General features: G+C 38.4%; 1 protein-coding gene across 2 annotated transcripts in view; it reads right to left on the bottom strand.

Annotated features, from left to right (window-relative positions):
* Positions 1-13,762, bottom strand: part of PJA2 (praja ring finger ubiquitin ligase 2) — a 68,472-nt gene that overhangs the window by 46,174 nt on the left and 8,536 nt on the right. For both annotated transcript variants that reach the window (XM_004706641.3, XM_045285083.1), the window contains exon 2: positions 660-777. In XM_004706641.3, the coding sequence (XP_004706698.1) occupies positions 660-690 (31 nt within the window). In that variant the 5' untranslated portion in view covers positions 691-777. The remainder of the gene's footprint in view (positions 1-659; positions 778-13,762) is intronic.

Raw genomic sequence — 13,762 nt, 5'->3', positions numbered from 1 at the left:
CTCTATAAATACCCTTTGCCTCCCAGCTCTTTCCTCTATTTCCATTGATTCTCCTCCTGTCCCACTATCATGCTCAGTCCCCACCAGGATTTCTAAACAAAATATTTTTGACTAAACAAAATAGCTTGCAGGAACTAAACAAAATATTGTTGAGTTCTATGCAGGAACTAAACAAGAAATAGTTAATATATGGAACTGGATAAGTTTTGCTTTGCTGCATTAGATAAGAAATAAATGATAGTTTCTAAGGAAAAGTAAGCATATGTTTATATGTTCAACATCAAGTGTTAGGCTATCTTATTTAATCCCTTCAGTGAGTCCACATGATAGCTAATGTATCCTATTTTAAAGATTTTTTAAAAATTAAGGTTAAAATTAAGTGTTTAAATAACTTGTCCAATAACATGACCCTAGAACTAATAAATGCTCTTAGCACTTCTCCCTAAGCAATAATCTCCAAAGTGGAAAATGCAGGGGATGTGCAAAGAAAATATTAGAACTTTTATTTATATTTATTTCAAATCAAGAAGTAGAAATCAAGCTTTATGACTTTCACTACATAAATCAAAACTGGTTACAAGTCGTGTATGGTACTCAAGGTAGTGGGAGAAAAAAACAAACTCTTCCATCAGAGGACTTGACAGTAACACATCCCTTACCTGCTGGATCTTTGTCAGAGTACAGTGACATCGATGGCAGTTTTTGTGTACGCACTCCAATGGAATGATGGCTGTACCTTTGTTTTTACTCACACAATGGGTAGGAAGCAGAAGGTGTCTACAAAGGAACAATAAATTAAGCAAAATATTAATAGTAAAAGCATAAAACTGAAATGACAAAACGGATACTACTTCTTTCTCTTCCTAGTACAAATTACTTGCTAGCCCTATCACAGCTTAGGAAAATCCAATCTGATTGACAAGTCAAGTTTGAACACTCGAAATTACTGTAAAAAATGACCGTTTGGAATACAGATTTACAGAACCTTGACGTAAATCTATAATAATCCTCAAGGCTGTCGATAGCAGCGTACCTGTAACTTATCAATAGATGCACTGGGAGAAATGCTGACTGGAGTACCTAAGCCAGCTGGGAGTCCGCCAGACTATTTGCTTTGTCCATGGCATATTACAGCTCCTTTAGTCCAAGCATCATTACAAAGAGAAGCTAACCCTAAAAAGCCAATTTCATTTTAAAGATGTGTAATAGCTCATCACAATCAATGTGAACAAATAATGATGTATTTATATATGGTCAAGGAGCCATTCAGAAACTTTAATCTATTCTGTATCAGAAAAAAACAATTTTCCATGTAAAAAATACACAATGATCTTCCATTTTGAAGTTAATCCATTTATTTTTTAAGAATTTGTAACCTATGTTGTTGAAAATTTGATACACTTTTCTAATTTCTTCTTTTAAAATATGAATAGCCCTGGTAGTGCTCTAGGGTAAGCAGTGGACTGCTAATCACAAGGTCAGTATTTCAAAACCCCCAGCAGTTGCAAGAGTGAAAGATGAGCTATCTGCTTTCATAAAGATCTACAGACGCAGCGCCTTGTGCAGGCTATGCCAGAATCGAGGGGACAGCAGGGAGTGCGGTTTGCTCTTTTTCTTACTGGTGGTGTGTTTTTCTTTTCGTTTTTTTAATATACAGGCAGTCTCTGGGTTATGAACAAGCTCTTTTGCTGCGTGTGCCTTTTAAGTCTACTAGCAAGTACAGGTGCATGGTTCTTCTTTAGCCTGACTTTAGTGCAAGAAAAGGCTGAAACACTTCAATAATTTAAAAGGAGCACATGCAACAAATGATGGTAACTATGAAAGTTTTGATTCAAAAACAGTAGGTTTGGTTTGGTTTTAGGGATTGGTTGAATGGATTCAATGCAAAAGCAAGTTCATGTAATGTTAAAGGACAAATCAGATAGATGCTTCTAATTTGGGAACTGCATGGACTTCTCCATTGTTAACTGTTTATCACTAACTCAAATTTATTAGAAGATGATAGTGTGGCAAGTGATATTAACTGTATATGTTGTGCTGTTTGACCACGGATAATTCTATCCAGTCTGTTCTTATAACTTGAGGGAGCTGTGTCATATAAAGTATCCATAAACACCTAATTGATGACTGCTGAACTATTCCAAGCCCAAACCCACTGCTGTCACGTGGATTCCAAGTCACAGCAATTCTGAAGGAGCATAAAACTGCCCCATAAATTTCCAAGGTCACAAATCTTTATGGAGCTGCATCTCTCCCCCTAGGAGTACCTGGTGGGATCCACCTTTCAGTGAGCAGCTGAGTACTGAACCACTATCCCACCACAGCGCCTCCACCGAACCACTGCTTTAGGAAAGATACATCATTTCCCAGGAGCCTCCAGAGACAACATGTTCATTAATCAATCTATATGGCACACTTGCTTATACATGCTCCTGTTTAAATACACTGTCATTTGTCCAAGTATTATAGCATAAGCAAGTGGGAAAGTCGAGTTAGCATTAACTGCCATAGGAAAGTAGCAGCAGACAGAAGTGAAAGAATGGAAGAACTAGAATCAGGTTTGGAGAGAAATTCTCGAGATCTGTTTTAGATCTGTTAAGTTTGAATTGTCTATTTGGCATTGAAGAGAAAATGTTAAATATCAATCTGGAGTTAACTGGAAAACTCTGAGCTGATAGCAAAAACTTGGGAGTTATCAGTGTACTGATGATGTTCAAAATGGCACGGAAAAGGGAAGAAGTTTAAAAATGGAATTCTGACACAATCCAACATTAAGAGGCTAAGGAGAAGAGGAGCAGCGCTAAAGCCAACAGTTAGGCCAGTGAGAGTGGGGAAAAGCGCAAAGCATGGATCCTCTGTGAATCCGTCTATGTGAGCAAAGTGTTCTGGACAGAGCAATTAATCCACTGTGTCAAATGTTACTACATAGTAAAGTCCTCTGAGAACGTATTAAGTAACTATGGGACTTAGTAACATGGAAGGCACTGAGGAACTTGACTAAGGCACTTTGTAATAATATTTCTAATATGCAGTACTTTCTTATTCTCTACTACTTTTACTATTTTGAGCAGTGTTTCTTATCTTATGCGTAAAATGTTGTTTAATCTTTCTGTAAATGATATTTATCTATTCCTTCTGGAGTTGGTTATATTAATATGTCTGTGATACTACAGACCAAGGACGTTATTGAACAGTATCAACAATATCATATGCAAGTAAAATTTTGTTGAAGATAATTTAAAAACTGTTACAGCAATACATCGACAGGAAACTGCCAGAATTCAAGAAGAGGACGTGGAACAAAGGGGAGAATGACATTTCTGACATCAGATGATCCTTGATAACTCAAAGTCATTTGACTACATGGATCTTGACTTATCAGGAAAGTTATGTGTCAGGGTTGTATCCTTTCACCATACTTATTCAATCTGTATGCTCAGCAAATAATCCAATAAACTAGACTACAAAAAGAATGCAGCATCAAGATTGGAGGAAGGCTCATCAATAACTTGTGATGATATGCAAATGATACTTGACCTGCAGAAAGCAAGACGGACTTGAAGCACTTACTGATGAAGGTCACAGACTATACCTTTAATATGGATTGCAACCAATCATGATAAATAGAGAAAGGATTTCATCTTCCTTGGATCCACGATCAGCCACGTGGTAGCAGCAGTGAAAAAAATGAAGCAATGTATTTGCACTTGGCAAAACTGTTGTAAAAGATCTCTTTGCTGAAAAAGCAAGAATTTACCCTAAGGACTAAAATATGCCTGATCCAGTGATTTTCAATTGCTTCATAAGCATGTGAGAATTGGACAATGAATTAAAGTAGACTAAAAAATTGATGCCTTTGACTTATGGTGTGGCCATGTTTATTGTACATACTGTTGACTGCCGGAAGTAGGAGCATGTATTCATGTTGGGAGAAGCACAGCCAGACTTAGAAGTGAGGGTGGTGAGACTGTCTCAAGCACTTTCAACATTTTATCAGGAGGGATTCGTCCCTGGAGAAGGATCTCATGCTTGGTAAAGTAGAAGGGCAGCAAAAAGGGAAGGCCCTCATAGGAATGGACTGGCAGTGGCTGCAACACTGGGCTGAAACATAGCAACAACTGGAAGTGGGGCAAGACTAGGCAACATTTCACTCTGTTGTGGCATAGTGGTCCTGTGGTAGGCTGCTAAGCAAAAGGTCAGCAGTTTGAAGTTACCACTCTGTGGGGAAAAGATGAGGCTTTCTACTTCCATAAAATTAGTCTTGGGAACCCATAGGGGCAGTCCTACCATCCTATAGGGTCGTTGAGTCAGCATCAACTTGAAGGAAGTAAATTGGGGCTTTTATTTTTTTGCTTTGGGGTTTTGGTTGCTCTCTCACAGACTTGCAATGAGACGGAATCAACTTGACAGCAACTAACAACTACAGGAAGCCTGGTGGCGCAGTGGTTATGAGCTGAGCTGCTAACGACAAGACCAGCCGTTCAAAACCACCAGCTCTTCCGTGCGGGCTTTCTAATCCCGCAGAGTTTCAGTCCTGGAAACTCACTGGGGCATTTCTACCCTGTCCTATGAGGTCACTATGAGTCAGCAGTGAGTTTTTTCATCTTTTTAACAATTACTACAACATACACTACTATTTCATTTCTACCTCTTAAGTATTAAAGAAAACGTAGAACAAGGAAGAAGACAGTGATAAATAACAGTGAATAAAGACCAGAATTGTGGACAAGATACAAATGATTAATTCACCATTTCCAAATTTGTATCTAAAGGAAATTGAAAATAGTCCAGTTTTAAACTCATTTTCTCTAAAGTGACTTTTTTTTTTACTAAATTAGTCTCTTGTTCCTTATAATACTTACCTAATAAATAAGATATGGCTCCTCTCTCCTTATAAGAATTATTCATTTCATATGCTTTTAATTAGTTATTGTAATGCACAAAATAATCTTGTTGATGTGTTGCTGTCTAAGAATTGAGAGAGTGAACCAGAGAATTAATGATTCTAGATCCCCAATTGTTAGCACAGACGCCATTGCTTCTTCACTTGCACTGGCTCATCATGCCAGGAGCGCTAGAGGCAAGAGACAACCTCCACTGGAATGCAGAGACAATTCAGCAGACTGAATTGAAGGACAGAGGTCTTGCGTTATTTTTATTTGAATGTATTCTATCTAGTATGTTACCTAATACAATGTGTATTAAAGTGGTTCATGAATGAATGAAAATTATGTTCTGCTTACTCTGATGAAAATATGATAATGATCAGAAAAGTGTTGGATATACCATTTGGAGATATTTTTTCCACAAAGAGCACACCCACTTAAACAACAAGCACTCATATAACAGGTAGAAATGGCAAAATTATGTTAAAAACTTCTGGCATAATGTGTCCATGTATATATATTATACATGTGTGACCTTTCACCCTTACTGAATAGCCTGAAAATGCTCCATTTGATCGTATTTGTATAATAAAGGTATCAACCATGTCAAGAAGTCATAGATCAAGTTTAGCAGACTAGAGTAATCAGAAACTAGATAAAATGTAACTGGCCAGTTTGTCTGGGGCGGTTTGTAGCCAGGCATGACAGCAATGTTGTTCCTTGTAGGCAGTCTGCATCCAGGTTCCTTGTGCCAGAGGTGGAGAGAAGGCTAGGCAGAGAGTGCTAGCACCCCTACAGTGGGCGGGGACCGCTGCCCACACAAGCTCAGATCCCACAGGGGGAGCCTCATGTGAAATTACACAGCAGGATGTTGCAGTTGGGGGTATGCATTGTCCCAGCTCTGTGGGGCTCCTGGGTGGCCAGTCGAACACATTTGGTCCAAGCAAAGGATGCACAACCCCTCCCCTCTGGCCCTACAGCTCTTATATTCATCTTATGACACACACTCAGGTGGGAGGCTCACACAGTGCAAGTGCACTGGTTGGCTGGCTGAGCCATGGGGTAGAATATATGCAGTAGCAGTATGTCAGCCTCCTCCACCTGAGTGGCCTCTCCAGGCCAGGTTGTACAGACTCATACACCTCCAAGGCTGGGGCCTCAAACCCCGGCAAAGGTATCTCTGAGGGGGGAAGTACCCCCTGTATTGGGAAAAGCTGTTTACAGAACAAGGAAGGAATCCATGAATCCTGCTAGGAGAGGAGTTGTTTTAGGCACTCAGGGGCAGGCTGGTGAGAATCTACTGCTGGGAATCAGACCTCCACATCACTAGGCACCAATCTGAAGCCTTAACAGCAAATCTACTAGACAGGGAAAACAAAACAAAACAAAATCAACAATGAAATTTAAGTCGGCAACCTGCAAAACTGGTATACCACACTTATAAAAATAGCATGTAGAAGGGGTTGTGCAATATGCAAAAAAAGCAAAAAACAAAAAAAAAACCACCAAAGCCCCAAACCACTCATATAGGGTACCTGAATTCAAACTGCAATGCTGATACTTGGGTACTGCTTAACTGCTCTTTGTATTAGTCATGCCTTGTAAAATGAGAATAAAGATCTAATTCAAAGAGTTAAGTGAGATGAAGTATGTAACAGCACAACTCAACAACACACTCAACAAATGAAAGCTAACTGCAGCTAAAATAATTAAGAAAAATTGAAATGACAATGAATGCATAAGATTGAACAGGCACTTGTATACTTGATTAAATACAAGACCTTGAGGTTGGTACTTCCTTTTCCTGCATTTTGAGCTGCCTTCAGTATGATCTTACTTCAAACCAACTGAGTCATCAACTAATTAATGTAGCTTGTCTAATATTTTTAATAACATTTGTGATTTTTACATTGTAGCCTGTCCAATTCAGTATTATCAACATATTTCTATCTGAATAATGCTTTAAAATATGGCCACAAAGTCTTTGATATCTCTCCCTTCAGAGGATGAAGCCAAAATGCTCTCCCGTTCAATGTGAACTGTACTTAGGGACTTCCTTCTAATGAAGAGAACAGGATAGAAGAGATGGGTGTGGTGTACAAGGTTAGGGCCCCAAACGTATTGTGGCTTCTTCCTTGTTCTCTCAGCTCTCTCTCTCTCCCTAGGAGAAACCAATTGCCATAGGGTGAGATCACTCAATGCGGTCCCATGGAAAGAACCAAGTGGTGAGAAATTGCAGGCTCCTGCAAACCAAGGCCTTCTGGCAGCAGCCATGAAAATGTATCCTCTAGAAAGCCGAGCCCCGGCCTATCAAACCCCAATTAGCTGCAATCGTGATTGCAATCTATGTAAGACCCCCAGTCAAAACCACTCAGCCTGCTGCCCCTGAATTCTGATGCACAGAAACTGAAATTATACATATATACCAAACCACTAAGCTTTGAGGTAATTTAATACACTGAAATGGGTAACATACAAAATAATTTACATGTACTTAGCTATCAAATTCTCTTATATTTCTACCTGTTACAGATCAAAGATTTTCTAATAAAGTCCCAAATTACATTTTATTTCCTTCCTTGAATGGATCTGCTTATTATCTTGGTGAGATGGAGTGACACAGTGGCTGTAACAATGGGCTCATATATAATGCCTGTAAAGATGGTGCAGGATCAGGCAGTGTCCCCTTCTGTTGCACCAATGTCACTATGAGTCAGAACCAATTCAATGACAACAAACAACAACTTATTTTTAACATGGCAAGTTACACAGTGGGTTGGCAGTATGGAAACTCATTACACTGACTTTTTGCTCGTTGGTAATGTCAGAATTGCTCGTGAGTTCCTCCTGTCTGCTTGTCACCAGTACATACTCATCACAATAATACTGGCTGGATCGAAACGACTACCTTTTGAATTTGATTATAACTGAGTCAAATGCTATTTTACATACAGGGCGAGAGAAATCAGTTGAGTTTACAAAGTAAGACTTTCAATTGATAATCCTTTGATCCATCCTTTGACTGCCTTTTGGTCCATCTGCTGAAAATCAGAAATAACTCACTTTTGAAATGTCTTTTCTTTTCTTTTTATTATTATTTTTTTAATCAATTTATTGGGGCTCATACAATTCATCACAATACATAGATCAATTGTGTAAAGCACATCTATACATTTGTTGCCCTCATTATTCTGAAATGCCTTTTGTACATAAAAATTTTAAATGAGGAACAAGTATAATTCAATTAATCTATTTGAAGGGGAAATCCAAGCTCATTGGAATACTGATTTTATATTTCCAGAGGCTTAATAATGATTTACAGGCCTCCAAACTCCCCTAAAAACTTTTCTTACGATTTATTTTAAAATAAGTTATCTAGTCTATTAATACTCTAGCTTGCATTTCCTTTTAGTTATTTCATAAACACAAAACTTTAAGATTTTTCACCTATTACAAAATCTCCCTGCCATCAAAGTGGCTCCATCCCACGGCAACCCTAGAAATGCTTTCCAAGACCTTACATCTTGACGGGAGCACATTGCTTCATCTTATTCTGAAGGAGCAGCTGGGTACACAGGAATGGCCAACCTTGCAGTAGCAGCCCAAGGTCCAACCCACAGCACCACCAGGGTTCTGTATTATCAATCCTATAAGCTACACCATCAGAAACAACTTTTTGACAAAGAAAGTTCATGATAAACCATGACAATGCTACTAGAAAGCTGTTCAATGCTCGTTAGAACCAACTACAGTTTAGTTTAGCTTACTAACATTCTTTCAACTATTTTCAGTTGCTAAGGTAAAATACTTAAAAAGAGTAATAAAGTATCTAACCACGTACTTAAATAATTTCTCACACTTGTATAATTTTAAAAATCTACCTCTAGATTCATTACCCACAAGCACATTTGGTTGATACATAAATGAGACTGTAAAATGGTAATGTTGTTTTCTAACCTGTAGGTCTATACTATCTAAGAACTGAGACAATAATTTTATATATCAATATAAACAGCAGCAGCATATATTTCTAAAGTGAATTACAACAAAGCAAATAATCCACTATCAAGTACTAGACTCACAAGCCTCAGAAAGCTACACAAGAAAAACAACAGTTAAAGAAATAAAACTCTTAACCCCTCTGAAAGGACTGGGTTTGTTGCCACTAGCAACATAAGGAGACATCTGAAAGGAGGTTAAGCATGCCTCAATATTACTCTTCTCTGACTCCTTCCTTTTTGAAGCGGAATAAGACTTAAAATGTGCGGTATGTACTAAAAATTACATGAAAAGGCAAAACTCTGATATAAAGTGCATGTAATCAAAAATGGATCGTTACCCATTCAAAAAATCCTATACCGCATTGGGAATTTGTTATGATAAAGCCGGTTTCATTAAATGTTTATAGGCTTCATACTATTTAAAACTGTTACAAACTATTTAACAACAACAAAAATCATAGGGAAACCAGAAAGAGATAAAAATCTGAGAGGAAAGAACTGAAAAAGTTTATATCTAACACATTAGACCAATAAAGATATGTTCTATGCTTTACGTGAAGTGTAATTTGGTAAGGGCGAGGGATACTAAGAGGGAATCAAAGGCAAATAGAGATTAAAGAATAAAATATCAACCGATAGAAAATAAAATGAAGACCGCTCACTTTATCTCTTACTTAGGAAGATCTCCATTCAATCTAACATAAAAAATAAGCTCTTTGGGCTCCTCACCCTCTTTGAGATACAAGTTTGAAATCAGCTCAGAAAGAGCAGAAACAGAGATTCTTTTCCATGAAATTGGTCAGGAAAAGAAAGCATAAGGTTTCAAAAGAAAAAATAAAAAGGAAAACGCAATGTTCTACATACCAAAATACAGAGTCTTGGTAAAATTGTTGGGTAAGCATTGGAATGCTACCCGAAAGGTTGACAGTTCAAATCCACCAGCAACTCCATTGGCGAAAGTGGGGCTGTCTGTTCCCACAAAAGATTTAAAGTCTCAGAAACCCTATAAATGGTTGTTATGAGTTGAAATCAACCAGATGCCTGTACATTTCATTTGATGACAGAAATCACAAAGTGTGCTTATTACTAATTCAGTAAACATGATAACTTACTTTTGAAAGAATGACAAACATTCAGAATGATGAATGGCAGTGGAAGTAGAAAGTCATTTCTTTAGGAAATGAAGTGGAATTTAATTACGGAATCTAAAAGGTCATAAAAGTTTAAGATGTGAAATAGAGTGGCAGCACCTGCAAACTGACCTCCTATTTAGACATCACGAAATTCCCCAGGCACAGGATGAATTAAAAACAAGAAAACATGATTTAAAAATAGCTCCACCATTCATCATCAAGCAAACGGGCTCTTCCTTTTTGTTGGTAGTAGCACACCTGTGGCTACAACATGCATTTATTTATAAATGCTAATTTGGAATGGACCATCTCTCAGAAAATTCGTCTTAAAAAAATCTAAATTTTAACTAACAAATATCAGTACTGAGACACACACACAAGCTTTCTTTTGGTCCGTGTTTCCGCAAATTTTATTCCTTTATTTTCAACTCATCTGCGCCTTTGCATTAAAATTGTTTTTCTTAAACACCTAAAATTGTATCTTACTCATTTAAAAAGCCCCACAATCGTTATCTTTTCATTAAAGTGCTTACGCAATTTACATGTATTTAAATTATCAAAGAGGTGAGCCTACGTCTATCAACTATTATTTTCACTTTTCTTATCATTTTTCTTGATTAGCTTTTTTGATTTACCCTTTAGTGCCATTCTTTCACAGGAGAAAGATGATGCTGTCTGGCCACAGAAAGAATTAACAATGAACTCCTACCATCAAGTAAACTCTGACTCATATGGACCCTGCAGGGCAGAGTAGAACCGATTTGAAGTGTTGCGAGGGGAGCAGAAAGGCTCATCTTTCTCCTGTGGAGTGGCTGGTGGGTTGGCACTACCAAACCAGGGCTTCAGGACTCCTCGGTGAAGTTCTACTCTGTCCTAGAGTTGTGCTCTTTCAGTGGTTCCCTGAAAACTACCAAATGTATCCTTACTTGTTGGATACTATATCCTATAGGTTATTGATACTTTTATTTCTTTAGAGTGTTTTCTTCTGGCAGGTGAATTACTCTAATCCTGTGCCAGTCTGGAATAAATCTGCTAGGGCAAATCCATTTTGGTGTGAACTTGTCTGAAGGTGTGGTCATTGCTCCTACGACTGTCCATCTAAAATTAGTTCTATTACTATGTCTTAACAATGAGAGCAGGGAGGTTTATAACAACCTGCAATATGTAGATGAATATGCAGATGAAACAATCCTACTTGCTAAACGTGAGAAAGACTTGAACCACTTGCTGTTGAAGATCAAGAATTGCAGCCTTCAGTACAGATTACAACTCAATACAGAGTAAAGAAAGATCTTTACAACTGGACCAGTAAGTAACATCATGATAAATGGAGCAAAAATTGAAGTTGTCGAGGATTTCATCTTGCTTGGATCCACAATCAATGCTCATGGAAGCAGCAGTCAAACATCAGAGCATGCACTGCATTGGTTAATCTGTTGTACAAGGCCAGTTTAAAGTGTTCAAAAGCAAGAATGTTAGAGAACTAAGAGATGCCTGACCCAAGCCTTGGTATTTTCTATTGCCTCATACACGTGTGAAAGCTGGACACTGACTAAGGAAGACGGAAGAAGAACTGACGACTATGAATTATGGTGCTGTCATAGGATACCGAAAGTACCCTGGATTGCTAGCAGAACAACCATCTTTCTCTTGGAAGACATATAGCCAGCATTCCACTTAGAGGCAAAGTTACCAAGACTTCATTTCAGGTACTCTGAACATTTTGTCAGGAGAGGCCTGGCAGAGAGGCAGCAAAGAAAAGGAAGGACTTGGCAGGGCTTCACTCTGCTGTAGATAGGTCGCTATGCGTCCGCCTACTCGATGGCACCTAACAACACTGCAAACACGAACTCCATTTATTCCCCTGCCGTTTTTGTTTTCATATTGTTCACTCCATAAAACCAAATGCCTCAAACTCACTGCTATGAATTGTTTCCGACTCACAGCAACCATATAGGACACGATAGAACTGCCCCTGTATGTTTCCAAGACTATAATTTTTTATTCACGGTATAAATAGCTCCTTTTTCATTCATTGCACTCAATCATTGTCATGACTGATTCCTATAGCCAATACTTTTATATGTATTGGCATGTGTTGGGGGGAATACACAAGACACACAAGAATGGCAAGCACCTGTACAATGGGTGAATACGGAATATTTATAGATGGTATACCACACCACAACAAAATAAACTTTTACTTACACACTATAAAGGAATCTCACTAATGTGTGTGAAGTGAAAATACAAAAATAGAAAAAAGTTCAAGCTGTATGTTTAATTTTTATAAATTTAAACAAGTAAAACTAATCTATTATAATCCTATCAAAAACAACAACTGCCTTTAGAAAGGAAATAATATTCGGAGGTAGAAAAATGGTGTGTGTCAGGGCAAAACACTAAGGGTGTGCAACAGAGCAGCAAGGGGAGCAATAAACTCCCCGGGGAATACCAAAAATAGATTTTGGGGCCAGGGTGTGGCACCCCATCAGAGTCAACTGATAAACACTCATAAAGGTCACCAAACAGAGCTGGAACTATTTATATGCTTTTCTCTTTTTTTGTTGTTGTTGTTTTTTTCTTTTGTTGTTTTGTTTTGCTCAGTCTTGTTTTTGTGCTTATTATTGTCTCTGCATGTCTATCTAAAGAAGATAGGCGGGATAAACAATCCGGAGGAGAAAACAATGGGACTGACAGTTCTGGGAGAGGGGGGGGCAGGGAAAAAGAAGTGGATGTTAACAAACCCAGGGACCAGGGAACAAGTGATCTAAAATCGATGACGAGGAGGGTGTAGGATGCCTGGTAGGGCATGATCAAGGACAATGTAAGCAAAAGGAATTATACTGAAATTTGAATGAAGGCCAAACATGATAGTGCATCAAGGGGAAAGTAAAAGGAAATAGAGGAAAAAAATAGGAGGCAAATGGGCAATTATAGAGGACTAAATACAGGCATGTACATATGTAAATATATTTACATATAACAATAGGAAAATAGATCTATGCCCAGATATTTTTATGTTAAGTACTAAGGTAGCAGATGGACATCGGGCCTCTACTCAAGTACTCCCTCAATGCAAGAACACTTTGTTCTAATAACCTGACATTCCATGATGCTCAGCTTTCCTACATAATCGCTGAAGACAAAATGGGTGCTTAAACAAATGTGAAGAAAGCTGATGGTGCCCAGCTATCAAAAGATATAGCATCTGGGGTCTTAAAAGCTTGAACAGAAACAAGCAGCCATCTAGCTAAGAAGCAACAAAGTCCACATGAAAGAAACACACCAGCCTGTGTGATCACGAGGTGTTGATGGGATCAGTTATCAGGCATCAAAGACCCAAAAGAAAAAATCACATCATTGTGAATGAGGGGGAGTGCAGAATGGAGACCCAAAGCCTATCTGTAGACAACTGGACATCCCCTTACAGAAGGGTCATAAGGAAGAGACCAGTCAGTCAGGGTGCAGTATAGCAACGACCAAACATACAACTTTCCTCTAGTTCTTTAGTGCTTCCTCTCCATGCCAATCATAACCCCAATTCTACATTACAAATCCGGCTATAACAGAGCATGTACACAGGTACAGATAAGAGCTGGAAACACAAGGAATCCAGGACAGATACACCCCTCAGGACCAATATTGGTAGCGATACCAGGAGGGGACGGGGAAGGGGAAGGCAGGGAGAGAAAGGGGTAACTGATCACAATGATCTATATATAACCCCTTCCCAGGGGGA

This window comes from Echinops telfairi, unplaced genomic scaffold (assembly GCF_000313985.2).
Source record: "Echinops telfairi isolate 266 unplaced genomic scaffold, ASM31398v2 ScPeMD7_7469;HRSCAF=8507_1, whole genome shotgun sequence".
In the NCBI taxonomy this organism is placed as follows: domain Eukaryota; kingdom Metazoa; phylum Chordata; class Mammalia; order Afrosoricida; family Tenrecidae; genus Echinops; species Echinops telfairi.
Note: the sequence above shows the minus strand (reverse complement) of the source record. Positions and strands in the feature narration are given on the sequence as shown.